At 39.4% G+C, this 26,125-nt stretch overlaps 1 protein-coding gene across 1 annotated transcript in view; it reads left to right on the top strand.

Moving 5' to 3' along the window:
• The window catches only part of METTL15 (methyltransferase like 15), a 303,907-nt gene extending 279,547 nt beyond the window's left edge, over positions 1-24,360 (top strand). Inside the window, exon 6 of the mRNA XM_045291071.1 lies at positions 23,979-24,360. Within this exon, the coding sequence (XP_045147006.1) occupies positions 23,979-24,052 (74 nt within the window). The 3' untranslated portion in view covers positions 24,053-24,360. The remainder of the gene's footprint in view (positions 1-23,978) is intronic.
• Positions 24,361-26,125: the final 1,765 nt, after the last annotated feature.

Genomic DNA, 26,125 nt, shown 5'->3' with positions numbered 1-26,125 from the left:
AGAGATATTTTTCTGAGAACCATAATACCATGTTTTATGTTGAATGAAGCATGAGTTGTAAAAATCTGCATCGTATTCTAAAGAAGCTGTTTTTTAATAAGTGAAGCTTCCTTTATATTTGTTTTCTCAAATGTCATCTCTTTATATCTAATATTTCCAGCTAATATTTGGTAGCATGGATGGTGACCTGCAGGATGCTAAGAAGAAAGTTTAAATGTACATTATTTTTAAAAGTCTATTTACAAAAATTTTCAAAATCATTAAAAGATAATCCAATAGAACTGGCTATGTAAAATACAATGGTGAGCACTCTTTATTGACTGTCAATTACATGTAACTTAAAATTCCTCACCGATATTCTTGGCCATCTCTCTTACTCCCCTCTCACATAATTTACATAAATTACTGTATAATTAAAAAGGAATGAAATTTAGTGCTCTGATGGACAAAATAAGAGGTTGTCTCTTTGTTAATGTTACATCTCCTTAGGTAGTCCTTTACTTTAAATCAAAATTCCCTAACTTATTGGACCTATGATCTCCTTTTCAGAAGAAAAAATAAATAAATTACTCAGTGCCCCCTGGCAATTAACTTTGTACCATAGCCCATAATCCAGGATAAAGTGTAGGTATCTGCTTTTGCAGCCCCTCGGGATTGTTCCAGTGCCCTGGAGGGGTCAGTATCACCCACTATACAATCAGCAAGACAAAACATTGCCTGGGACCGCATCATCTTCACAATCATTGATATGTTCAAGTCTACAGTGACCTGTGTGTATTTTGTGTGCTTTCTAACCTAAGAGAGGCATCCCCCAGCACTATGTCAGACAATATTTTCCTGTGATCCCTAAGGTGTTAATTGGTTAATTTTCAGCAGTAGTTAATTAGGCTTCCTAGTTTTAGTGTGGAAGCTCTGCTGTAACCACTCTACCATAGTTGACTTGCTCCTATTTGAAACACCATTGGTGTAGTGTCTAGCATGATAACTCACAAGTCACCACAGTAGAGTGTAGCTGATAGATAAGTGGTAGTTACGCAAATACTGAACAGATTTTCTAGAATCAGTGGTTGCTTTATTAATTCTCTGACTGCCTAGACACTAGAATACAGAGCTGAGATTGAATGAAAGGACACGGTTCATTTTTTATTCTGTCTGTTAAAACCCATCTTTATGCTCAGGCCTGTAATACTTGACTGGTTTCTCAAAGGTGATGATTTACATTGGCAAGCAATCCAATAGTATGAATGATATGGTTCCTTTTACTTCCACAAGGAAAAGTATTGCCATCCAATTTGTACAGAGTCTAAAATGAAAAGGATGCTGTATAACATTGCAAATAACACCTCTGGCTTTGGCATTAGAAAAAAAACCATGAGTTTGAATCCCAGCTCTGCATATAGGAAATGAATATATGGACGAAGAAAGATTGCCTAATCTCTTGAATCCTCATTTACTTCACTTTAAAATGGGGATGGCATCACTACCTATATGATCAGGTTTCTGTAAATCAAATAGGATATACCCAATAAATATATCTCAATTAAATGAAACTTGTATGGATGAAATAAGATTTGCATGTAAAATATTTAGCACAATTCTGGGAACACAGTAAATATAAAAGAAAAAAGAGCATAGAGCTATTATTTTGCTAGAAGGAATTTGCCAAAATACAACTTGCACTTCTCAACACTGTGATTAAAGATGTATATTCCTTGGGAGATGGATTGGGTTTTAGTTGGTTATATTATTTGGGGATTTCACTCCTATTTAGTATTTATTTAACACCTCCTATATTTGCTGTACCTTGACAGGGCATATAAAACACGATAATTGCTCTTGTGAAGTTTCTATTTGTAAGAAACAAGATTGGGGAAAAGGAACCAGTTGCTGAGGTTATATGACACTCATGTAGGCTGGATAGAGTATTCGTCCTCCTACACTTCTATATTAGTAAGTAGCCATGTAAGTAGTCCTTATAGGAAGATTCTCTACCACACATTTTGAAGGAACAAGTAATCTGTGCGTTATTAGGTGGGTGATTGCTAGAGGATTGCAGAAAAGTTCCCCACTTCAGCACTCCCTTGAGAAGCCAAGGATCAATAAAATGTGTATGAAACAGGTATTAAAGCAAAATCACTTGTGAAGGATAGGTAGAGTTCACGCTTAGAATGAACAGGTGATTTTCCCTTTTACAGCAGCACAAAAATAGGGATTATTGGACCTAGATGCCTCCAGTTTTCACGCCCTCACTGTATCTCTGCATTTGTAAGTCTCTTTTGCTTCCTCTATTTTGCTCTCCTGCGTGCCTCCGTGTGGGATCATGGAGGTGTTTTGGTTACGTGTTCGGAAGCCCATCTGCCGCTCTGGGAGAGAGGTGAGTGTGCCTGCTCTCATAAAGATGTACAGCTTCAGGAAGCCAAAGGGGCAGTTCCACTCTGTCCTGTAGGGTCGCTCTGAATTGGAATCAACTTGATGGTAGTAGGTTTGCTTTTGGTTTGGGGTGTGACCGTGGAAAGCTTAACCTTGTTTCTTTTCTTCTTAAAATTTCCAGACTTTAGTTTCAGCAATTTTACGAAAGCCTCTTGTTTTTAACCTCTTACCTTCTAGTATCTTATCTTTTGTGTACATACACACTAAAATGTGTCCATGCTAAAATGGCACTCAATGACTAAATCTTTTCATGGTTTTTCCCAAAATACTATCCAACTTTCTATTTTCTTTCATATCCTGATTTCTTGAAGTCTGTACTTGGCCACTACCTCACTCATCCAATTATACTATTATTTTGTAGAGTATTACTCTACAAAAAAAAATTTTTAAGAGCCCCTAGAGACCTCTTCAATGCCAGATTCAATAAGTTAATCTCCAGCTTGACTTACTTTCCCATTGCAGCATTTGGTAATGTTGGTGCACCCTTTCAAAAGGAAACCTGGTTGCTTAGTGGGTATGTGTTAGACTGCTAACCAAAAGGTCAGCAATTCAAAATCCCCAACCTCTTCTAGGGGAAAAGATGAGGTTTTCAACTCCCATATGGAGTTACCCACAGAGTATGTGTTGTCTTAGGATGTGCATTTAGTGAAGGCCATGCTGTGAACTCACTCCATATTATCCATGGAGTACATAAGATATGATAATGTTGCTAAGCTACAAAGAGTGGAAAAAATGCAGACCAGATATTTCCAGACTGGAAGTAAGCTCAAAAAGGACTTAACTGTGCCTGACCCAAGCCATGGTATTTTCCATCGCACGCTGTGCATGTGAAAGATGGACACTGAGTCAAGAAATCTGAAGAAGCGTTGATGCATCTGAATTGTGGTGCTGGAGGAGAATATTGGAAGTACCATGGACAGCCAACAGGACGAAGAAATCTGTCTTGGAGGAAGCATAAGCAGAGTGTCCCTTAAAGGGAAGGCTTGTGAGGCTTCATCTTGGGACATGTTATCAGGAGACGCGGGTCTCTGAAGAAGGACATCCCACTAGGTTAAGGAGAGGGGCAATGACAAAGAGGAAGGCCCTCGAGGAGAGAGGCATTGACACGGTGGCTGCGACAATGGGCTGAAGCAAAGGCACAATGGTGGGGCTGGCACAGGACCAGGCAGTCTTTCCTTCTGTTGTTCATAAGGGTTGCTGTGAGTCGGAACGGACTCGATGGCACCTTAAAACAACAAGTGAAAATAATATTGCTCTAAGGATTCTAGTTTATACATTCCCGGGTTTATTCCAAACCAACCGTGCTGAGATGTGCTTGCGTGATCGGGGAGTGTTTGCAGACAAGTTCTCTCAAGAATACATTTGTCTTAATCTTGCTAGCTTCATACACACACACACACACACACACACGCATGCACAGTCTCAATCAAAATAGTGCTTTCTGTTGGGATTTTCTAGACCTGTGAAGCTCAGGGCGGAGAAGTTAGCTCAGAGAGTTAAGGTGTTTAATTCTGGCGATTCAAATGAGAAACCTTGATAAATATTCTTCAAGTGCACAAAACATCCAGGGAGATAATTAGGAAGAAATTTTAAAGAAAATTGTAAGGCAAAATCAGCAAACTTGCACTCAGAAATTTTTCTCCAGCTTGACACTGCACCTGTTCATTCTGTGCGGGTAGCCAGGAATGTTGTATGAGAATTATGTTGGGAAACTACCCTATCCACCCCATAGCCTTTCTCTTGCCCCTTCATATTTCTTTTTCTATCCAAAACTCAAAGAACATTCGAAAGGAACACAATTTTGAGTCTCTCAAATATGCTAAAGTGGCTGCTTAGATATGGTGGAAATCTAACAGTTAAGAGTTCTTCAGGAAAGGATGCTTCTTGTTAGGGGCCATCAAAGCCCATCCAATGAACGTTTGTATGCAGACCAGGAAACAGTGCCTGATCTGCATCATTCTCACATTTTTTTGGTTTATGCCCATGGTTGCAGCCACCGTGTCAATCCATCTCCTTGAAAGTTTTCTTTTTCACTGCTCTACATTACCAAACATGATAGCCTTTTCCAGGTACTGGTCTCCCACACACCCTCCAGGAGCATCCGGATTGCACTTATGTCAAGAGCAATGTGTTTTTCTGGAAATTCATGGTATTTTCGATATTCCTCACGAACACTATAACTCAAATGCATCAATTCTTTTCGCATATTCCTACTTAGGAAATGTGAGAACGATGCAGATCAGCACTCTTTCCTTTGGCGTACATACAAACGGTCATTGGATGGGCTTTGATGGCGCCTAACAAGAAGCATCCTTTCCTGAAGAACTCTTACCTGTTAGATTTCCACCAGGTCCTACTCATTATGCAGCTTTAAGATGCATAGGAGGCCGTTAAAAATGCCATGGTGTGGATCAGGGGCATTACAGTTCTCAAAGTGACATCTTTATCTTTAGTACTGAAAACAGGTTTTGTGCAGCAGATTCGTCCAGTGCAGCATGTCATTGGATCACTTGATACTGCTTCTATGAACACTGATTTTAGATCCAAGTAAAATGAAATCCATTTCAACTTCTATCTATTCTCTATTTATCATGATGTCTTCTGAGATCCAGTTGTGAGGATTTTTGTTTCCTTTACACAGCCAAGATAAATAATGATCTGAAAATATCAGAGAAAATATCCAAAAGGAAACGGACAGACAAAAGAAAATCAAAATTGAAAAAAGAGAGACAGAGTAGTTACATATGTACTTGGAATCCCAGAGGGAATGAAGGGAGAATAAAATGCAGAGTGCGGTGGGGGAATACAGGAACACACTTTAGTTGGGGAAAGAATGGCTGAAAGTTTTCCAAAATTGATGACAGACATCAAGCTTATGATTCTAGAAGCCCTAAAACTTTCTAGGAAGAACATAGTAGAACCAGCTGGAAACCGAAGTAAAAAACAAGAATGCCGGCTTTGACTTGAAAGGCTACAGACCTTTTCCAGGAATGTAGCTCACATAAATCATTGTAAAAGGGGAGGAGTGAGGAGAAGAAAACGACTGATGAAAGCCAGTAAAGAATTATGTGAAAAACAAAGCAAAGGGAGCAGTTTAGCAAAGGTAGTATAAGCTTGAGATGCATATAAATGTAGAACTAAATTTGTATTAAAACATGGAAATTATAGTTACAGAACAGAATAAAAAGAAATATAAGCCTTGAAAATGTAAAATTGACAGATCTCACCAAAATTATGACATTAAAGGGGCAGGGGTATGGAGAATTATAAGTACACGAATTTCCTCATTTCTAAAACAAGGAGCCAATTGAAAAACGGAAACATGCCATTTCTTTTAAAAATCATTCTCGTAATAACCAACATCATCACAGCACAAAGTATATACTAGTTATTAAATATGAAACTGATTGGCTGTGTAAACTTTCACCTTAAACACAATAAAGTCTTTTTTAGTGTTAATAAGTGACACAAAAACTTGATCCCAAAATTTAGTCATCTATACAAATATTAAATTTAAAATGTCCCAATGAACCAAATATATGAACTGAAACCATTAACAATTAGAAAAAATATAGGAATGAAACTTTGGGGCCTAGTTTTAGGAAATGGATTCTTTAATATGGCATTGAAAGCATAAAAGCAGCGAAGACAAAATAGATCAAATTGACTTCATCAAAATTAGAACATTTTGACCATCAAAATTAAGAAAGTGAAAGGGCAGCAGAATAGAGATGTTTTCTGCCTAAAGAATTAAAAAAATATTTGGTGACCATATATCAGATAAACTGATAATATTTAGAATATACATTTTTAATCTATACCTCAACAACAAAAAGACTAACTGCTCAATTAAAAGATGGGCATAGAACTTGGTATTTCTCCAAAGATGTATGAATTGCAAATAGCACAAGTGAAAATGCTCAATGCCAGCAGTCATTAGGGGAAAAATTAACTATATGAACAGTGAGAACGACTCCACATGAACTAGGAAGGCTATTGTCAGGAGAGTAACGTGATTAAGGATGTGGGGAAATTGTGATCGCTGTTCATTGCTGAGGGGAATGGACAAGGGTAAAATGGTGGAATCATTTTGATGCTGAATTACCACATGACCTAGAAATTTTACTCCTAGATAGATATACATCCACAAGAATTGAAAATGGAACTTAAATAGACACATAGACACCAGTATTCCTTGCAGCATTATTCTCATTAGATAAAACATGGACACAACCAAAAAGTGTCCATCAATAGATGAATGGATAAAAAAAGCACAGTGTATGCAAACAAAGGAGCCCTGGTGACATAGCGGTTATGTGTCGAAGTGCTAACCACAAGGTCAGCAGTTCAAAAGCACTAGTGACTCTGCAAGAGAAAGCCAAGGCTTTCTACGAGGGTCTCGGAAACCCATAGGGACGGTTCCACTCTGCCCTGTGGGGTCGCCACAGTCAGTGTGAGTTGGCATCGACGTGATGGGAATGAGTTTGATTTCATTTTGATAACGTACGTACAGATGAGGACAGGTTGTCCCTGATTTATGATGGATTTGAATTATGAGGAGCCATATTTACTACTATTGTTGATTTTTGTTTTGTTTTCACGTAGCACTTAGGACTTACACTGTGTGTCTTATTGTTAATTAGAGGTACTACATACAATAATGTAATGTGTAATATGCTGGTGTTATCATTCTCATGTTAATCCATAAGGATAAAGATCAGATTTATAAAAATACTAAGGTAAAAGGCAGTGATACTGAAAATGAGTAGGGGAGAGAAGTATTCAACCTACATCAGGACTGATTTGTAATGGAGTTATCAGAAAGGAACACATCATAATTCAGGCAATATTGCTCAGCTACAAAGAGAAATGAAGTTCCTATACATGCCACCATGAAACATTATACTAAGTGAAATGAGCCAGACGAAAAGGTCAGAAATTGTCTTCTAGTTTTTGTGAAATATCTACAATAGACAAAAGTTGATTAGTGGTTATCAAGGGTTGTGAAAAGAATCCAGTAGGGAGTGTGAAAAACATGCTACTCAGTTATTTCAGTATATTTGACATATCTTTGATGTTAGTCCACCCAACCATAATTCATAACAAACACTTGAAAGGGACTAGCCAACTCCGAACTTTCCCCTCGGTGGGGACAAGCGGTTTACCTTCTTGTACAGTGCTAATTTGCTTGGTAAGGAAGTGAGACTATGTTCCCTTCCCGGATTGGCATGTATTCTTTATGATTCTACTTCTTGGTTTTGAATGGCACCATACTTATTTCTTCTAAATCACTAAACTTATTGTTTTCACATACTAACCCCTTTGATCATGAAGTAAACCATATTTAAAAGCCAGCCAGATGTTTTTCTCATTTCCTATTAATTCCAGACATATATATTTTTTCCATAGGCAGGGAAGGGGTCAGAGAGAAGAAAAATAGAAAAAGAAAACCTATAATGAATGTTGAACCTATCTAGTTATTCTAGAATCTACCATTGTTCCTTTGAAGAAATTCAACATTTGCCTTACAACCAAAGAATAAACATCAGCTGCTAGAGAATGCTATTGAATTTCAAAATCCCTTTGAAATGTCACATTAACCTGTTTAACTTTTAACCGGTTCTTTAAAGTATCAAACATTTCCTGATGACTCCCAGATATAAAACTGCTTATATGCCTCTAACCTAAAAGGTTGTTGCCCTCACCAGCAAATGAACAGTGGTGAAGGAATTAGCACTGTTCGGGTGGGGGTGGGGCCAGTGTATCGCAGCTGGAGTTTATGTGAAATTTTTCCACAGGTTAGCTCGAGCTGGAAACACTGAGCAGGGTCAAATGTTGAATCTGGTCAATTTGGCTAAAATACAGCACTCTCACCTTTGACTTAATCCCCATTAAATTTTAAACTCAAACAGTATTTGTGTCATAGGGTATCTTGTGGTTGGAAATATGTAAAAATCAGGTAACAATCATTAATTCTGTATTTTACTCACCAACATTTATTGGGAGCTGTTTGCTAGAAATGGCAGTTAAAAGAAGAGACCTGGTTGTGGAGCGGTTAAAGCATTTGGCTGCTGATCTAAATGTACGTGGTTCAAACCCACTAGCCACTCTGTGGGAAAAAGATGTGACACTCGGCTTCCTAAAAGACGGTCTCCTCGGCACCCGATGTGGCAGTGCCACCGTGGCCTACGGAGTTGCTCAGGGTTGGAATCAGCTCGAAGGTTTGGGTTTGTTTTGGTGGTTAAAATAGTTTATAGAGAGAGATAAGTAATTTCTATATTATAGCTATTATATATATGCAATATATAGCTATTATATGTTAATATCTATTGTTAAATATATTAGATGGATCTTAATTGTATTGAATATATTATTTAGATGTTTATGAATTATTAATATACATTTAGTGTGTAAAATATTTCATTATATCTAAGAATATAATATCATTATATCAAATAAATATATAAGTTGTTTATTATATTTACATTTAAATATATTATTTATATTAAATCTATGTAACTTTAAAAGATATCCCTTATTCAAGAAGAGTCTACATTACAGAATTAAAAAGCAACCCTGCCATCAAGTTGATTCGGAATCATCGAGGGTCTGTAGGACAGGGTAGAACTGGAACGGAAAGCCTCATCTTTCCCCAGCTGAGCAGCTGGTGGTTTTGAGCCGCTGGCCTTCGAGCAGTAGACTTCCTGCCTATACTTACTGAGACACTCTTGATTTCTCACCTCCATGTTCTTTTTCAAATCATTTTATTGGGGCCTCGAACAATTCTTATCACAATCCATCCATCCATCCATTGTGTCAAGCACATTTGTACAATTGTTGCCATCATCATTCTCAAAACATTTGCTTTCTACTTGAGCCCTTGGTCTCAGCTCCCCTCCCCCATGAACCCTTGATAATTTATAAACTATTATTATTTTGTCATATCTTACACCATCCGATGTCGCCCTTCATCCACTTCTCCGCTGTCTGTCCCCCAGGGAGGAAGTTGTATGTAGATCCCTGTAATCGGTTCTCCCTTTCCAGGTATCGCCACTCTCACCACTCGCCCTGAGGGGTTCATCTGTCCTGGATTCCCTGGGTTTCCAGTTCCTACATCCTCCGGTCCAGCCGGATTTGTAAGGCAGAATTGGGATCATGATAGTTGGGGGGAGGAAGCATTCAAGAACTAGAGGAAAATTGTATGTTTCATCATTGCTACACTGCAGGCTGACTGGCTCATCTCCTCCCCACGACCCTTCTACAAGGGGATGTCCAATTGCCCACACATGGGCTCTGGGTCCCCACCCCGCACTCTCCCTCATTCACAATGCTATGATTTTTTTTTATCTCCATATTCTATCATTCCCATGACATACTCATAACCTCAAAATGTCCCACAAACATCATCTAGATTTCTATGGCATATAGAAATTAACGCTAATTATTATCTTATTAAGAACACTAATATTCATAGTCACTGATGATCACTTAGCAGTAATAATAATAACCTGTCTATAGGAGTCATTTTCATCCTAGAATTAGGATCTTTCACATTTTTAGAGACATAATTCCCTTTGAAATCTGATTAAAATGACAACCTCTCCAAAAACAATTTTTAAAGACATGCAAGCAAAATAATGCATACAATGCCGAAGGGCTCATGACCTCCCATTATATTTATCATCAGCTTTCAATTCAATAATTTCTTTACTAAAGCGACAACTCTCAAATCCACTCGCATTTCCCTAACATGAGCCTTTGTTGTGTTAAAGGTAAAGGTGAGCATTTCTACCTTTTAAATCCATCAGCTGTTGTTGTCCATAGGTACTAGTGAGTCACTCCCAACTTAGTGATCCTAGCGCAGGAGAACGAAACACTGCCCAGGCCTGCCCCACCCTCACCCCCGTCCCTCCGCCTGAGCCCAGTGTGGCAGCCGTGGTGTCAATCCATCTTGTTGAGGGCCTCCTCTTCTGGACTACCCCTCTGCTTCACCCAACCCGATGTCATCCTCTAGTGCCTGGTCTCTCCTGATAATATATCCAAAGTACGTGACATGAGGTCTCAACGTCATTGTCTCTAAGGAGCATTTTGACCTTACTTCTTCCAAGATCGATTTGTTTGTTTTTGTGGCAGGCCAAGGTACTTTAAGTATTCTTTGCGACCACCATAATTCAGAGCATGGATTATTCTTTAGTCTTCTTTATTCAGTGTTCAACTCTCACATGCATATGAGTCCATTGAAAATGGCATGGCTTTTCCCCTCAGTCTGTTTCATTCTGCAAAAGCCAGGTGAAGCCTTTCCACTATGGATGACCCCGCTGGTATTTGAAATACAGGGGACATAACTTTCAACAGTATAGCAACCTGCAGTCACCGACATACTACACGTTTGACAGGCAGGTGGTGGAATGCTGTCTAGTGGACAGGCAAAGCTGTGAGTTGTTTGAGCAGGGGCATTGGGAAAACTAAGAAGACACTGATAACATTAATTTTAAAACAATATATCCAAGATATATTCGTTATGAAATGCTGAGCTATTTTACATTCATTATTTTGCACTGTCTTTGAAATCTGGTGTGTATTTTGCATCTCAATTTGGGCTAACGGGATTGCAAGATCCCAAGAGCCCTATATGTGTATAGCAGCTATTGTGTTGCACAACACAGTTCTTTTTTTCTTCTGTTATAGAAGTGATCAGTTTCACACTTTTCTTTCTCAGCTTTTTTTTTTACTCACCTCCGCAACACATTAATGATCTGACAAAAAATGACACAGTGTCTTCTCTTTTCTAACTCAGGAAAACCATGTCCTAATCCCGAGAAAGACACCTTGAAGGAAAAGTGAAGTATGTATTACAATACATCACATGTGTCAGGAGATGGGAGTTGGACATCCCAGAATAATGCAATACGGAAACATTGACCCAAACAAAACCTACATCTCTCCATTCTTCTTTCCTGAATGGCCCATGGAGTTGGTAAAGCTACACCAAAAGACCTTTAAAAATAAAATAATAAAAGGCATTTTTTTAAAATCAACATCCAAGATTAAGTGAACTTATCCAACATGACCTCTAATAATAGTTTCAGATTGACCAAGCCTTCCAATCAGAATCAAACATGAGTATATATTTCGGGGAAATTAAAATATTCCTGACTAGAACAGGTAAGTAATCATAACATATAACAAAGCTGGAAAAACATTTAGACTGAAATATATTTGAAGTAAATAATTATTTCAAAACAAAGACATCTGGAAAATTCCTCCTTTTCTATCATCACCTCATAAAAGGTATGGCCCTGTCCAGATACTGCAGAACGTTTAACTGAATAGTCCTGAGGTCCAAATGCTGACACCACAGCTCACAGGAAGCAGCTATGTAATAGACACATCTTTAAGGAGACTACTAAGCTTAGCTATTTGGCGAATGCATTTCATTTTTCAAATAGCAGTTTCTTGTCGTTGAATGAAAAAGAGTCCACACATGGTTTCAGGTACAATTCTTTTGCACAATTAAATTCTATGCTGTGTTTTAAAATGGCAGCACTTGGACTAGACACATCATCCTTTGAGGAAAGGGCACATTATTACTGTTTGAAAAAGATACGGGGCATCTTAAATCTTTTTCTTACATTGAAAGAAAAGAGTCTCAACTCTTGCAGTTAATAAATGTTAATAGGGATTAAAAAAAGCAGTGGCTACAATATTACATTGTTAATTGCATTACTCACTGAAAAGGATGCAATGAGTCATATTTTATGGTTGCTTCTTATGCAATTTGGAGAACTTTGTAGACATTTGATAGAGAATGAGGGGACTCCAAACTTGATATAACGAGTTTAGAAAGACCATTTCCTTTCTTTAATAAGGTGTAAGAAATTTGCAATTAAGAATAGGCTAAAATAACTTGAAATTGTGTTATAGATTCGTCGTCTTTTCAAACTCAATAGGAAGGAGCTCTACAGAGTCTGTTGATTCAACTTTTCCCAACTTTTTCACAGTTAAGAATCCTTTTTGTTATTTTTTGTCATAGTGAGTTCAATGTTGGACTGCTAACTGGAAGGTCAGCAGTTTGAGCCCCCAGCCCCCAAAGGAGAAAGATGAAGCTATCTGCTCCTATAAAATCAGAGTTTTGGAAACCGGAAGGGCAATTCTATCCTGTCCAGTGGGGTCACTGTGACTCAGAAATGTTTTCCTGGCAGTGGGTTGCCAACCAAAATTTTTCATTTTTATTATCTGTTCATTTCCAAATGTGGTCAAAAATTGGCTTAAAAATGTCTTACTCCTTTGTAACTAAGATGAAGTTGGCGTTTAATTTTTAAAATGGTGAAGTACAAGACACTTGAATTTAGCCCTTTTACACTGCTCCCTGAAATTTCCTTCACCTCCACTGCTGAGAGAATTCTTTTCAAAACTCAAATCCAAAACTTAAATGCACTCAAGAGCGTGCACCTTGCAGTCTTCCGACTAGGAGAGCATATCAGCGGAGAGTCCCGCTGAAGCACTTTAACTCCATCCTGGTGTTGCCTCCCACACACTGCTTCCCCTCAGGGCTGAACAAGACAGGGGTCCTAGGCCGGCTTCCTGAGATAGAGGGTTTCTTTGTTGTTAGGTTTTAGCTCAAAGACTCACAAAGGGGCTGGAAAGGTACGCGTCCAAGGTGCTTCCTCTCTATCTTCTGACCTTTCTCCTCCATTCAACACCTAACAAGAACAAAACCAAGGTCTAGTTTCAATTGAGGTATCTTGCCCATAAAAATTATTAGTTTTTGCTAAATGTTCATTTTTCTAAAACCATAATTCCTTCTTTGTTCATTAGTGGCTTTCTAACAATACATGAGTTTTTCTTTTTCCTATTTTGTATATCAATACGATGATAGTTTATTGTTTTGCTTATAATCATTTATTTTATTGTTCCAATTTTTATCTTAATGGGCTACTTGCATCTTTAAGTTTCTTCTTGACCTTTTGATGAATTCTCACCATTCTTCAAGTATTTGCTGACTTTCTAACATCATAGGATATTCCAGCGTCATCTAATGCTTTCTCCACCAAAATAAATGTCAGAGGATCATCTGAAACTTTCTATAGAAGCAAAAGTGAAAAGAAGAAAAAAATAGAGTAAAAGAACTGAAGAGGACTTCTAAGGATGTCTGGAAAAGACAAAAATATCAGAATGAAATGTGCAAAGATCTGGAGTTAGAAAATGAAAGGTGAAAACACACTCAGAATTTCTGAAGCAGAAAAACTGGAAAAAAAAATTCAAGGCTCAGTTACCAAGATTGAAGGACACCATGGGAAACATATTTAATAATGTAGGAATTATCGAAAGGAGATGGAATCTAGTCAAGATAGGCAGGACAGGTAGGACGAACAGTCCCGAGGAGAAAACAGCAGGTTCAGGTGGGTGGGGTGGGGTGGCATGTGAGAGGAGGGGGTAGGGAGGGGCAGGGCAGAGTCAAGGAACTTAGGCATAAGGGAACAACAAGAGATCTAAAATTGATGGTGAGGAGGGTGCATAATGCCTGGTGGGGTTTAATCAAGTGCAATGTATCCGAGAGGAATTACTGAGAGCCGAATAAAGGGTGAGCATGATAGTGAGATAGGAGGAAGGTGAAAGGAAATAGAGGAAAGAAATAAGAGGCAAAAGCTATTTATGGAGGTATTGCTATAGGCATGTATATATGTAAATATACTAATTTATAATGAAAGGGATAGAGGCCAATGTACATATATTTATATGTTAAGTTTAAGATAGCAGACGGACTTTGGACCTCTACTCAAGGCCTCGCTTAACACAAGAACACTTTGTTCCAATAAACTGGCATTCCTTGATATTCACCTTCCCTGACATGATTGCTGAAGAAAAAATGGGTGCATAAGCAAATGTGGTGAAGAGAGCAGATGGTGCATGGCTATCAAAAGATAAAGCATCTGAGGTCTTAAAGGCTTGAAGTTAAACAAGCAGCCATCCAGCAGGTAAGCAAATAAGCCCACAGGGAAGAACCACACTAGCCTGTGTGATTATGAGATGTCGATGGCAGCAGATATCAGGTATCAAAATATCTGAAACAAAAACTATATGCGAACAAGGGGGTTTGGAGTGGAGACCCAAGGCCCATCTGTAGACAATTGGATATCCCCCCACAGAAGGGTTATAAGGAAGGGATGATTCAACCAAGGTGCAGTATAGCACAGACAAAACACACATCATTGCTCTACTTCCTGAATGCTTCCTACCCACTGCCCTGCACCACCATGACCCAGTTCTGCCTTACAAATCCAGCTAGACCAAAGAACACACATTGGTACACATAAGAGCTCTCCATACATGGAACTCAGGACAGATAAACCCCTCAAGAATAGGGACATCATGAGGATAGGGGGATGGTCAGGGAGGGGAAAGGGGGAGAGAGGGAGAACCAATCACAAGATTGGATATATAGCCCTCCCCGCTGAAGGGGATGAATAATAGAAATGTGGGTGCAGGGAGACAATGGACAGTGTAAGATACAAAATAATAATAGCAATATATAATTGATCAAGGAATCACATGGGTGGGAGGGTAGGTGAGGGAGGGGGAAAAAGAAGAGCTTATAACAAAGGCTCAAGTAGAAAACGTTTTGGAAATGATGATAGCAACATATATACAAATATGATTGATACAATCGATGCGTGGAATGTTATAAGAGCTGTAAGAGCCCCCAATAAAATGATTTAAACAAAAAAAGAAAAAGGAAGGAATACAGAGTCCCTGTATCAGAAATAAATGGTCTGTGTTCAACCTTTTAAGAAAGTAGCAGGTAATCATAAACTGATGGTATTGAAAGTAGTCCATGCTGCACTGGAGGTATTGGTGAACAAAGAGGCTCTAGTGGTTCTGTCTAGAACAGAGGTTCTCAACCTGTGGGTCGGGACCCCTTTGGGGGTCGAATGACTCTTTCACAGGTGTCACCCGATTCATAACAGTAGCAAAATGACAGTTATGAAGTAGCAATGAAAATAATGATATGATTGGGGGTCACCACAACCTGAGGAACTGTATTAAAGGGTCACAGCATTAGGGGGGCGTGAGAACTGCTGGTCTAGCGGCTCTAGGTAAGTGTTAGACTGATAAGCAGCAGCCACTCCTTGGAAGAAAGACACTTTCTGCTCTTGGAAAGACGGACAGCCTCAGAAACCCTACAGAGGACTGAGTCAAAATCAATTTGAAGGCACCTAACAATGACAAGCCTGCTGTTGTTATTTTGGGGTACTTTCATGTCGGTTCTGACTCATAGTGACTCTATCTACATACAACAGAATGAAATAAATACCACCCAATCCTCACCATCCTCACAATTGTTATCACATTTGAGCCCATTGTTGCAGCTACCGTGTCAATCCATCTTGTTGAGGGTCTTCCTCTTGTGCTGTCTCTATGCTCTACCAAGCCTGTTGGCTCGGTGACTAGTCTCTCTGGAAGGAGCCCTGGTGGTGTAGGGGTTACTTTTGTGCTACAGTCCAAAGTTTGAAACCACTAGCAGCTCCCCGGGAGAAAGACCGGGCTTTCTACCCCTGCAAACAATTAGTCTTGGAAACCCCTAGGGGATCATTATGAGTCAGCACTGACTTGATGGTAGCAAGGGTTTGTTTGGTGTCCCTTGATAACATTCCCTAATTATTTGAGATGAAATATCTCATCCTTGCTTCTAAGGAGCATTCTGACTGTACTTCTAAGTCTAACTCATGGATTCATTCTTTCTCTTGCCTCTAGACCCCAGTGTCAATCCTGAGTTTAATAATATTAGTGGGATTAATTAATGACAATAAGTTATCAGCAAGTGCTTTTCCTTGGCCTGTCATTTAAGTGACACGGTGTCTTCCATCCTGAGTGTAGCTGCTTCTGCCCACCACGTTAGTCTGGTCTCCAACCAAGAAGCCACGCTGGAAACCAAGAAGAACGTTCGAAGCAGGATTTCTCGTGCTTGTATCTAGCACTCCTCTCTCACGTTGCTGAGAGAGGCCTGTGTGGAGTCAATGTGGACACTGGGACACAGTTGTGGAAATACCAGATTTTCAAGCCCCTTGCTCTGATCCAGCTGACCCCACACTACTCATTTTCCACCACCTAGAGCCAGCGGTGCACACCCTCAGGTCTCCGGGTATGTTGTTAGGCGTCATTGCGTTGGCTTCGACACACAGTGACCCAAGTGCAGCAGAAGAAAGCACTGTGCCATGCTCACAGTTTCTTACGTTTGAGCCTATAGATGCAGCCACAGGGTCAATCCACCTTGCTGAAGATCTTCTCTTTCCCTAGCCCATTAGTTACCAACCATGGTGTCCTTCTCCAGGGACTCATCTCTCCTGACAACAAGTTCGAAGTACATGAGACAAAGTCTTGCCATCCTTGCTTCCAGGGAGCATTCCAGCTGTACTCTTCCAAGATGGATTTCTTTGCCCGCACCATAATTCAAATGCATCCATTTTCTTCAGTCTTCCTTATTGAAGGCCCAACGTTCACATGTGTACAGAACTTGAAAACACCATGGCTTGGGTAAGGGGCACCTTAAGCCTCAAAGTAACATCTTTACTTCACATATCTTCAAGAGGCCTTGTCCCTCAGGGATAGACAAGAAATAATTGTTATTTCCCAAATAGAGATGATATCATAACTGGATCTAAGGAATTATTTACAAATATAGCCACAAACTCTGTTGCTGCTCTACAGTCAAGGTCAAAATGTAGAAATCTTTTGGTTTATAAGAGAACATATTCAAAGGTTTAGGAAAGTAATGAGCGAAAAGATAAGCAATGAGGTGTGCATCTAATTTTATAATTTTCAGGAGGCTTTTACTAAATAAAAAAAGTTTATTACAAATTACACTTGGCATTAACAAAATGAAAGGGCCACCCCTAACCTACAATGGAAGCATATTAAACACCTGCATTAGTGCTACTGCAATGAAAAGGTTGTTTTGTTATGGCAACATCCAATTATATATTATTTTTAATGGAAGAGTTTGAGGTAAGAGCTCATTCTTTCTCAATGGCACTGCCAACCAGTTGTCATCATGCCAACTATGACTCATAGTGACTTTATGGATCAACGTGAAATTGTATTCTGGATTTGCCATGATCAGTTTTTTTCAAGTGGATCACCAGGTCTTTATTCCAAGGCACCACTGAGTAGACACAAAATTTTAATCTTTGGTTAGCAACCAACACATTAACCATTTACAGAATCTAGAGCAGTGGTTATCAACCTTCCTCATGCTGCAACCCTTTCATACAGTTCCTCATTGTTGTGGTGACCCCCAACCATAAAATTATTTTCATTGCTACTTCATAACTGCCATTTTGCTATTGTTATGAATTGGGGAACCCCTGTGAAAGGGTCGTTCGACCCCCAAATGGGTGGCAACCCACAAGTTGAGAACAGTTGATCTAGAGTTTCCTAAAGGATAATGTACTCTTTGGTTTGCTCTAGTTGTTTTTGCCTCTTTGTTTTTTTAATGGTCAACAACCAACCCAAATGGGAAATTCATTGTGCACTGCATGACGAACAAAGAGATGCAAAGGGGAGAAGTCGGGCAGTCTGATCAAGCAGTCATGCAGGGACTGCAAATGAGAATCCCTGCGTCGAGAGCTTAGGCTCTGTTTTGGGAAATCGTTACAATTTAATTTTTGAATTTTTATATTTATTTGAATTATATATATATATTATTTATATATGTATACATAAAGAACAAATAAATATGTAAACATTCCCCACCTTAACAATTTGGAGTCCCTGGAGGCAGTGGAATCCCAACTGAAAGGTTGGTAGTTAAAGCCATGGAGAAGAAAAGTTTGAAAAAAATCACAGCCCTAAAAACCCCATAGAGTGCAGTTCTGCTCTGCGTATATAAAGTTACCAGGGGCTGCAGTAGATGCAGCAGCAACTTTTAATTGGTCAATGATAAATATTAAAATATGCTCATTCTAATCACTGGCATTAATTTTCTCCAACTGTGACCTGAACTCACATAGGAACAATTGATAGTCTTTTCTACAATTGGCTCCGGGGCCTCCGTGTTGCTGCTAAGAGTGAGCTTCTCTAGAGTCTCATCCACAGATGAAGGTCTTCCGACTCCTGTTTATTCTTTTTGCCTAAGTCCAGGTACCGTCATCATTTATGCTGTTTGAAAAATATATTTTCAATGTGGAAGTTGTTGGTATTACAAAAATCTATCCTGCAATATCCAGCTGAATTTTTTTTCACCAAGGCCATATATTCCAACTATTGTTCTTTGCTCTTTGAATCCAGTTTTTGCATCCCAATCCGTAAAGAACTATCAGTTCACCATTTCATGGTTTCCTATTTTTAGACTGAAGAAATTGGTAGAATTCTCCAGTTTTTTCATCACTAGTGTGCGTGGTTGGTGTATTAACTGGGCGTCCGTGTGGGTGCTGGATGCTGTTGTTAGTGCTGCTGAGCTAGTTCTGCCTCTTGAGAGCCCATGTAGAGCAGAATGCATCACTGCCAGGCCCCGAGTCATCCTCACAATTGTTCCTCTGGCTTAGTCCATCGAGGTGGCCTCAGGGACGATTCAGTTTGTGAAGTGTCTTCCTCTTCTTTGCTGTTATTTTACAAGACACGATGCCCTTCTCCAGGATTGGGTCTCTCCTGACAACAAGACCATGTTGTACATGAGGTGAAATCTTGCTCCCCTTTCCTGTAAGGAAGATTCTGGCTGTATGTCCAAGATAGGCTTGTTTTTGTTTGTTTGTTTGTTTTCTTTGAAGTACATGGTACTTTCAATAATCTTCACCAGCACCATAGTTCAATGCATTGATTCATCTTGTGTCTTCCTTATTCAATGTCCAATTTTCATGTGTTCGCCTTTCATATTAGTCTATCATAAACAGGATTGTACTTCAAAAGATATCTGGAAATGTTCTCTTTGATGATGTGACAACATTGCTCTTGAATTTGTTATTCCCAACAGAGAAAACCATAAAACTGCCTGAGACAAAATGGCCTATACTAGTTCATTTCAGCTCGCTTATGCCTAGGTTGAAAGAACTAAAGAAAAAAATCGAGACTTGCATTGCAATATTCAACGATTCTTTGGACAAAAGATAGAATGATGCAGGAAGCATCCAAAGAAGATGGAAAGAAGTCAAAGAGTCATTGTACAAAAATGAACCAGTAAATATCACCATTTCAAGCAGTAGCATAAAAGCAAGAATGAATGTTACCAAAGGAAGAAGTTCAAGCTGCACTGAAAGGATTAGTTAAAAATAAAGCTCCAGAAATTGATGGAATACTTACAGAAATGTCTCCACAAGTTGATGAAGCACCTGACGCACTCACTTGTCTATGCCGGGAAATTCAGAAGTCAGCTACATGGCCAAGAGACTGGAAGAATTCCCTATTTGTACTCTTTCCAAAGAAAGGTGACCCAACAGAATGCTCAAATTATAGAACAATATCATTGAGATCATGCAAAAGTAAATTTCTGTTGATAATCACAGCACTACATTGACAGGGAGTTGACCTAGGTTCAGAAGAGGATGTGGAACAAGAATATCATTACTGATGTCAGCTGAATATTGGCTGAAAGAAGAGAATACTAGAAAGATGTTTACCTGTGTTTTATTGATTATGCTTGTAGCAGTTCTCAACCTGTGGGTCACAACCCCTTTGGGGGTCGAACGACCCTTTCACTGGCGTCCCCCGATTCATAACAGTAGCAAAATTACAGTTATGAAGTATAAACGAAAATAATTTTATGGTTGGGGGTCACCACAACATGAGGAGCTATATTAAAGGGTTACTGCATTAGGAAGGCTGAGAACCACTGTGCTAAGGCATTCAAGTGTGTGCATCAGAACAAACTATGGGTAGCCTTGAGAAGACTGAGAATCCTAGAACACTACATTGTGCTCATGAGGACAATAGATCAAGAGGCAGTTGTATGAATGGAACAAGGGCATACTGCCTGTTTCAATATCAGACAGGTGTGCTTCAGAGTTGTATCCCCCCACTGTACGTAATCAGAGAAATTGGATTAAATGAAGAGAAATTTAGCATCAGGATTGGAGAATGGTTTATTGAAAACCTGCAGAATGCAAATAACATAACCTGGCTTGCTGAAAGTAAGGAGGACTTGAAGCACTTGCTGATGAAGATCAGGGATTACAGCTTTCAGTATGTATTACAGCTAATTGTAAATAAGACCAAAATTATCACAACTGGACCAATAGTCAGTATCATGAGAAATGGGGAAAAGATGGCTGTTGTCAAGGACTTTGTTTTTCTTGGATCCACATCAAACTTATGAAAATGGCAGTCATGAGATAAAATGGCACATTATATTGGGTAAAGCTGAGGCTCAGGAGCTCTTTAAAGTGTTGAAAAGCAAGGATGGTACTTTGAGGACCAAGGCACACTCAATTTAAGCCACGACATTTTCAATTGGCTAATATGCATTTGAAAGTTGGACACTGAATAAGGAAGAGAAAAGGAGAATTGACCCATTGAACTGTAGTGTTGTGAAGATTATTGGAATGACCATCAACTGGCCAAAGGACCAACAAATCCATCTTGGAAAGAATACAGCCAGAATTCTCCTTGGAGACAATAATGGTGAGACTTCATCTCATGTCCTTTAGACATGTTATCAGGAGAGGTCAGTCCCTAGAGAAGACATCCTGCTTGGGGAAGTAGAGGGGTAGTGAAAAAGGAAGGCTCTCGACAAGGTGGATTGACACAGTGGCTGCAACAATGGGCTCAAACATAGGGACAATTGTGAGGATGGCATGGGACCGAGAAGTCTTTCATTCTGTTGTTCACAAGGTGGCTATGAATGGGAACTAGCCCATGGCAACTAACTCCAACAATGCCTAGGCTATCGATCTGTGTCCTATTCAAAACCATTTTATTGGGAGTTAATACAGATACATCATTTCATCGTTTAATCACATCAAGCAGCATTAAACAACAGTTTCAAAACATTGTTTTCTTTCCTGAACTCCTTGACATCAGTTCCCTTTTACCTTCCACCTACCCCATTGTACAACCACCACCACCCCCAGCCCCGAAACCCTTATTCGACTTGCTTTCCCTATAGATTCATCATCCTGGGTTTCATATACCGAAAAATAGAAAGACATATAATGAAAACCAATACATAACACATCTGGGTAAAACCCCAATATGAACAATTAAACAATGCTGAAGATATTGGAAACCAGATCAGGCCTAATGTGCATCAGAAGGGAGATCAACTGACAAGGTTTTAGTCATTCAGGTGAGGTTTATCATTTTGACCTTTCATAGTCATCACGCCAATGCACTCTGCTTGGTAACCAATTTCCTCCCATATCTCTTGTGTGGATAGAGGGAAGTCATCATCGGAAGCTTATTTCCTATGTAGATCCCACAGTGTATCTTGGGCTCCCCACCTCAACCAAACCAGATTCTCACAATTTGGGCTCTAATCCTATTCCCTTCTTTGACTTCAGATTATATGATTTACAGTCCTTCGGTGACTGATGGTGGTCTTCTCTCATGTGGACTTAGTTGACATCTCACTTAGATGACTTCTTGCTTGGAGATAAGCCTCTAAGATGCCAGATGCTATTTTATCTGATACAGACTATCAATCTTCATATATTCCACTTCATTTTTAACAACTTCCAGTTTTCCCAGATTCATATTTAGTACAGTGAACATTCTGATGGAGTACCAATTGAAATGCTTCAACAAGCTGATGAAGCACTGGAAGCTCTCACTAGTCTCTGCCAAGAAATTTGGACCTGGACAACCCATTCCAGAGAAAGGTGACCCAACAGAATATGTAAATTATTGAACAATGTCATCAATATGACAGGAAAGTACAATTTTACTAAAGCTGGTTTTGTAGAAAATTATGGCAGCACATTAACAGAGAACTGCCAGAAATTTAAGCTGTATTCAGAAAAGGATGTTGCACCAGGGTAACATTGCTGACAGCAGATTGATCTTGGCTGAAAGCAGACACTACCAGACAAGTTTTTACATGAGTTTTATTAATTATGCAAAGACATCTGACTGTGTGGATAATCGCAAACTATAGCTAATATTGAGAAGAATGGAAATTCCAAAACACTTCATTGTGCTCATGTAAAACCTGCAGATGGACCTAGAAGAAGTCATTCAAACAGAACATGTGGAACTGCACAGTGAAAAGTAGGAAAGGGGTGTGTGTGTGTGTGTGTGTGTGTGTGTGTGTGTGTGTGTGAAGTTTATTTCATTTTATCATATTTATTCAATCTGTTGAGGAAGTAATTCTCTAAGGTGAACTATTCGACAACAGGATTGAAGGAAGGCTTACTAACATTCTTAAATATGCAGATGATATAACCTTGTTTTCTAAAAGAGAGGAGGGGTTGAAGCACTTGCTGATGTCTAAATTATAGCTTAATATAAAGAAAATAAAAATCCTCACAACTGGACAATATCAGGATAAATGGAGAAAAATTGAAGTTGTCAAAGGATTCCTTCCTGCTTGGATCCACAGCACTGTTCCTGGAAGCATCAATCAAGAAATCAAATCTGCTGCATACAAACTCTTTTTCGTCTTACAGAGCAGGGCTGTCAATTTGAACACTGGGGTGTGCCTGATGCAAGCCACGGTATTTTCAGTTGCCTCACATACATGTGAAAGTTGGACAATGAATAAGGAAGACTGAAGAAGAATTTATGCACATGAATTATAGTGTTGGCAAAGAATATTAAGAGTACTGTGGACTTCCAGAAGAACAGCCATTTGTCTTGAAAGTACAATGAACATTATTTTTAGAAGCAAAGATGTCTTATGTACTTTGGACACCTTATTCGCATTGGTAGGCCCTGGAAAGGGGCATCATGCGTGATAAAATAGAAGATTCACAAAACAAGAGCAAGACTGCCAAGGAGTTGGACTGATACTGGGGCTGCAGCAAGTGGTTCAAGTCAAAACTGGAATAAACAGCCCTAATAACAGCATGTCACCGGTTAGACAGTCAATAAGAACGGTCACTCAGACTCCCATACCCTAACTAAAATAATTTAAGCTAACTGTAGAGTGAGTGCCATTTCTTTTATCTTTATACAGAGCGTGTCAAGAGTGGCAGGATTTACTTTACTGTTAAAATTTAAGGCAATTCGAGACAGAGTATTTAAAGCTGACGGTCCAGAAATAGTTGCAATAAACAGCATGAGGGTGGATGGAGCTCACCTTCTCTGACTCCTCTATTGCCATGAGTCAGGGGTCATACAAGCCTCCGTGATCTTCTGTACCTGTTTTGACAACTATTCCTTCCACACCACTCTACATCTATGCTGGGTTCCATAATTCATTGCAATGACCACCCAGAACTCACAGACAGCACTCATGGCTAAGAGAGTTTATTAAGTAAGTTCACAGGTTAATAGTTAATATGTCAGGATCAGCAAACAGTAAGGATACAGTCATTGGTTCCCCTCATCCAACAGCTAAATCTCCCTCCGGTTCTCAGCCTCTCAGCCATGTGGTAGCCAAGTCTCTCTTTGATCCCCAGGTTCTCTCTCTTACAAACTCGATGCGAGCAAGAGCAGATGTGAAGCGTTTTCTCTGGGCCTGAGATTCCTGTGAGGGACCCTCTGGGCTCCAGAAGACAGCTGTGACATCAAGGACCAGCGGCAGAACAAGGAGCTAGAGACTGGAACCGAATGGTGGACTTCCCACCCCATGTAACAAGTAAAGCTGAGTGCTTGGGCATAGAAGGCTGGCTTGTGGAGTGGGGCGCCTCTGGGTACTTAATTGGGGGACCTGGGCTTGCTGATCCACAGAGCGTAAGCTGAGTATCTTTGAGTTGAGGCCTACGGCTGAGTGGACATCCATTGACAGCCCTGAAAGAACTTTGCAACACGGCCTGATGAATACCTCTATCCTGAGCATTTCTCACTTACATTATAACGTGTTAACTTCCTTAATAAATTGTTTAATCATGACTTTTGTCTGTGAGCTCTGTATAGCCATTGCAATGGATATTAGAACTTAGAGATAAAGTAGAGAATACTAGAGAAAACAACACAGGAGTCATTCGACCACACAGGCAAACTGTTAAATTGAATGTCGATAATAGTCTGTCTAGGTTCCTGTCTCATATCTCTATTACTATGCCTAATTCGCTAGGGTATCAATGAGATAATGTGGGGTTGAGATTGTTTGTAAACCAATTCATACTTTCCAAGTGTAATACCGATCCATGTGTGGAGTCATAATATAAGACCTGTTATAAGAGGTTTTTAATTTCCACATATTCCAGCATTGGAATATAATTAAGTATAAACTTTACAAAATTTAAGTGTGACAGGATAATATTCACTAATCATATATAATGGATGAATAAGATATGACAGAAAATGTACAACTGAGAAAAATTGAGTGGCCTTTAAGGAAGACAGTTCCTGGTGCTTCAGAGGCTCTACGCCCAGAGTCCGAGTAATCAAATTCAGCTTTAAAAGTTCTGTTGGGAGACTCATTTTGACTACAACCATGAAATAAGTCACTTAATCTCTCTGCCTTTGTTTCCCTCACAGAGGTGTTGTTAGGAATATTGATCACAGAGATGAAGCTGGCTCTGGAGAAGAAAATTGTAAGACAGTAGATAAGGTATAAGGCTTGCAATTTAAAATTTTGATTTGTCTACATTCAATCTACTTCTTTTCAAGGCCATTTGAGTTTCAGAATTGGAACTCTTTCAGAGATGTTCCCGAGACCAGCTTACTGCTCTTTCTAACAGAAATGAGAAATGTCTACCTAATATCTCAGCTGGAAAGAGAGAATGTTGAGGTAAAACTGGATTATCCATGATGCTCTTTCTCTTTGGGGCTCCCACAGGAATTTACAGTTCTTTTTTTTCTTTTTAAACTATAAACAGATTACCTACCTTTTTGTCTCAGTCTGTGAGCTCCTTGATGGAAGGGAGCATGTTTGCTCTTTTCTGTCACTCTAACAACAAGAACAGGAGGAGCTTCTTAGTAGGCTTTCAGTAAATGTCTATGAACTTGAATAAGAAATAGCAAATGTAGTACATGCATAATATGTCCAGGAAGGAAAAGACAACAGAGCACAGCTATTTTGTATACCTGTTTTGTTCTATTGCACACAGGGTCGCTAGTCAGAAGCGACTTAATGGCAACTAACAACAACAACAAAATCAAAATATAAAACCTTTCCCAACCAAACGTACTACACAGCTTTCTCTGCCTTTCCCCATCCTTAAACCTCACCTCATTCCTGCTCTGTGCCTCCTTGTTGAGTTAGATTCCATCTCGGAGCCCAATCTCTCCTAAACCTCTCTGTGGTTTCCCCCGTCACTCCAAATCCGCCTCCGCCCTAACTGTCATGGATACAGTGGAGTTCAGGGTCAGGGGAGGCTTACTGAGGGAGACAAGATGCCGGGACACCTTGGAAATAACAAAAACTAACAGCCCAATGGTAATTTTTAGTCCATCTAAAAAGTCCCAACATGAAAATACTAGTATCAAAATACAAGCATATATAACAGTAACCTAGTTTATTTATTTTTTAAATAATCATTTTATTAGGGGCTCATACAACTCACCACAATCTGTACATACGTCATCTGTGTCCAGCACTTTAGTACATATGTTGACTTCATCATTCTTACGACACCCACTTTCCACTTGAGCCCCTGGT

This window comes from Echinops telfairi, unplaced genomic scaffold (assembly GCF_000313985.2).
Source record: "Echinops telfairi isolate 266 unplaced genomic scaffold, ASM31398v2 ScPeMD7_60;HRSCAF=208, whole genome shotgun sequence".
Classification (NCBI taxonomy): Eukaryota; Metazoa; Chordata; class Mammalia; order Afrosoricida; family Tenrecidae; genus Echinops; species Echinops telfairi.
Note: the sequence above shows the minus strand (reverse complement) of the source record. Positions and strands in the feature narration are given on the sequence as shown.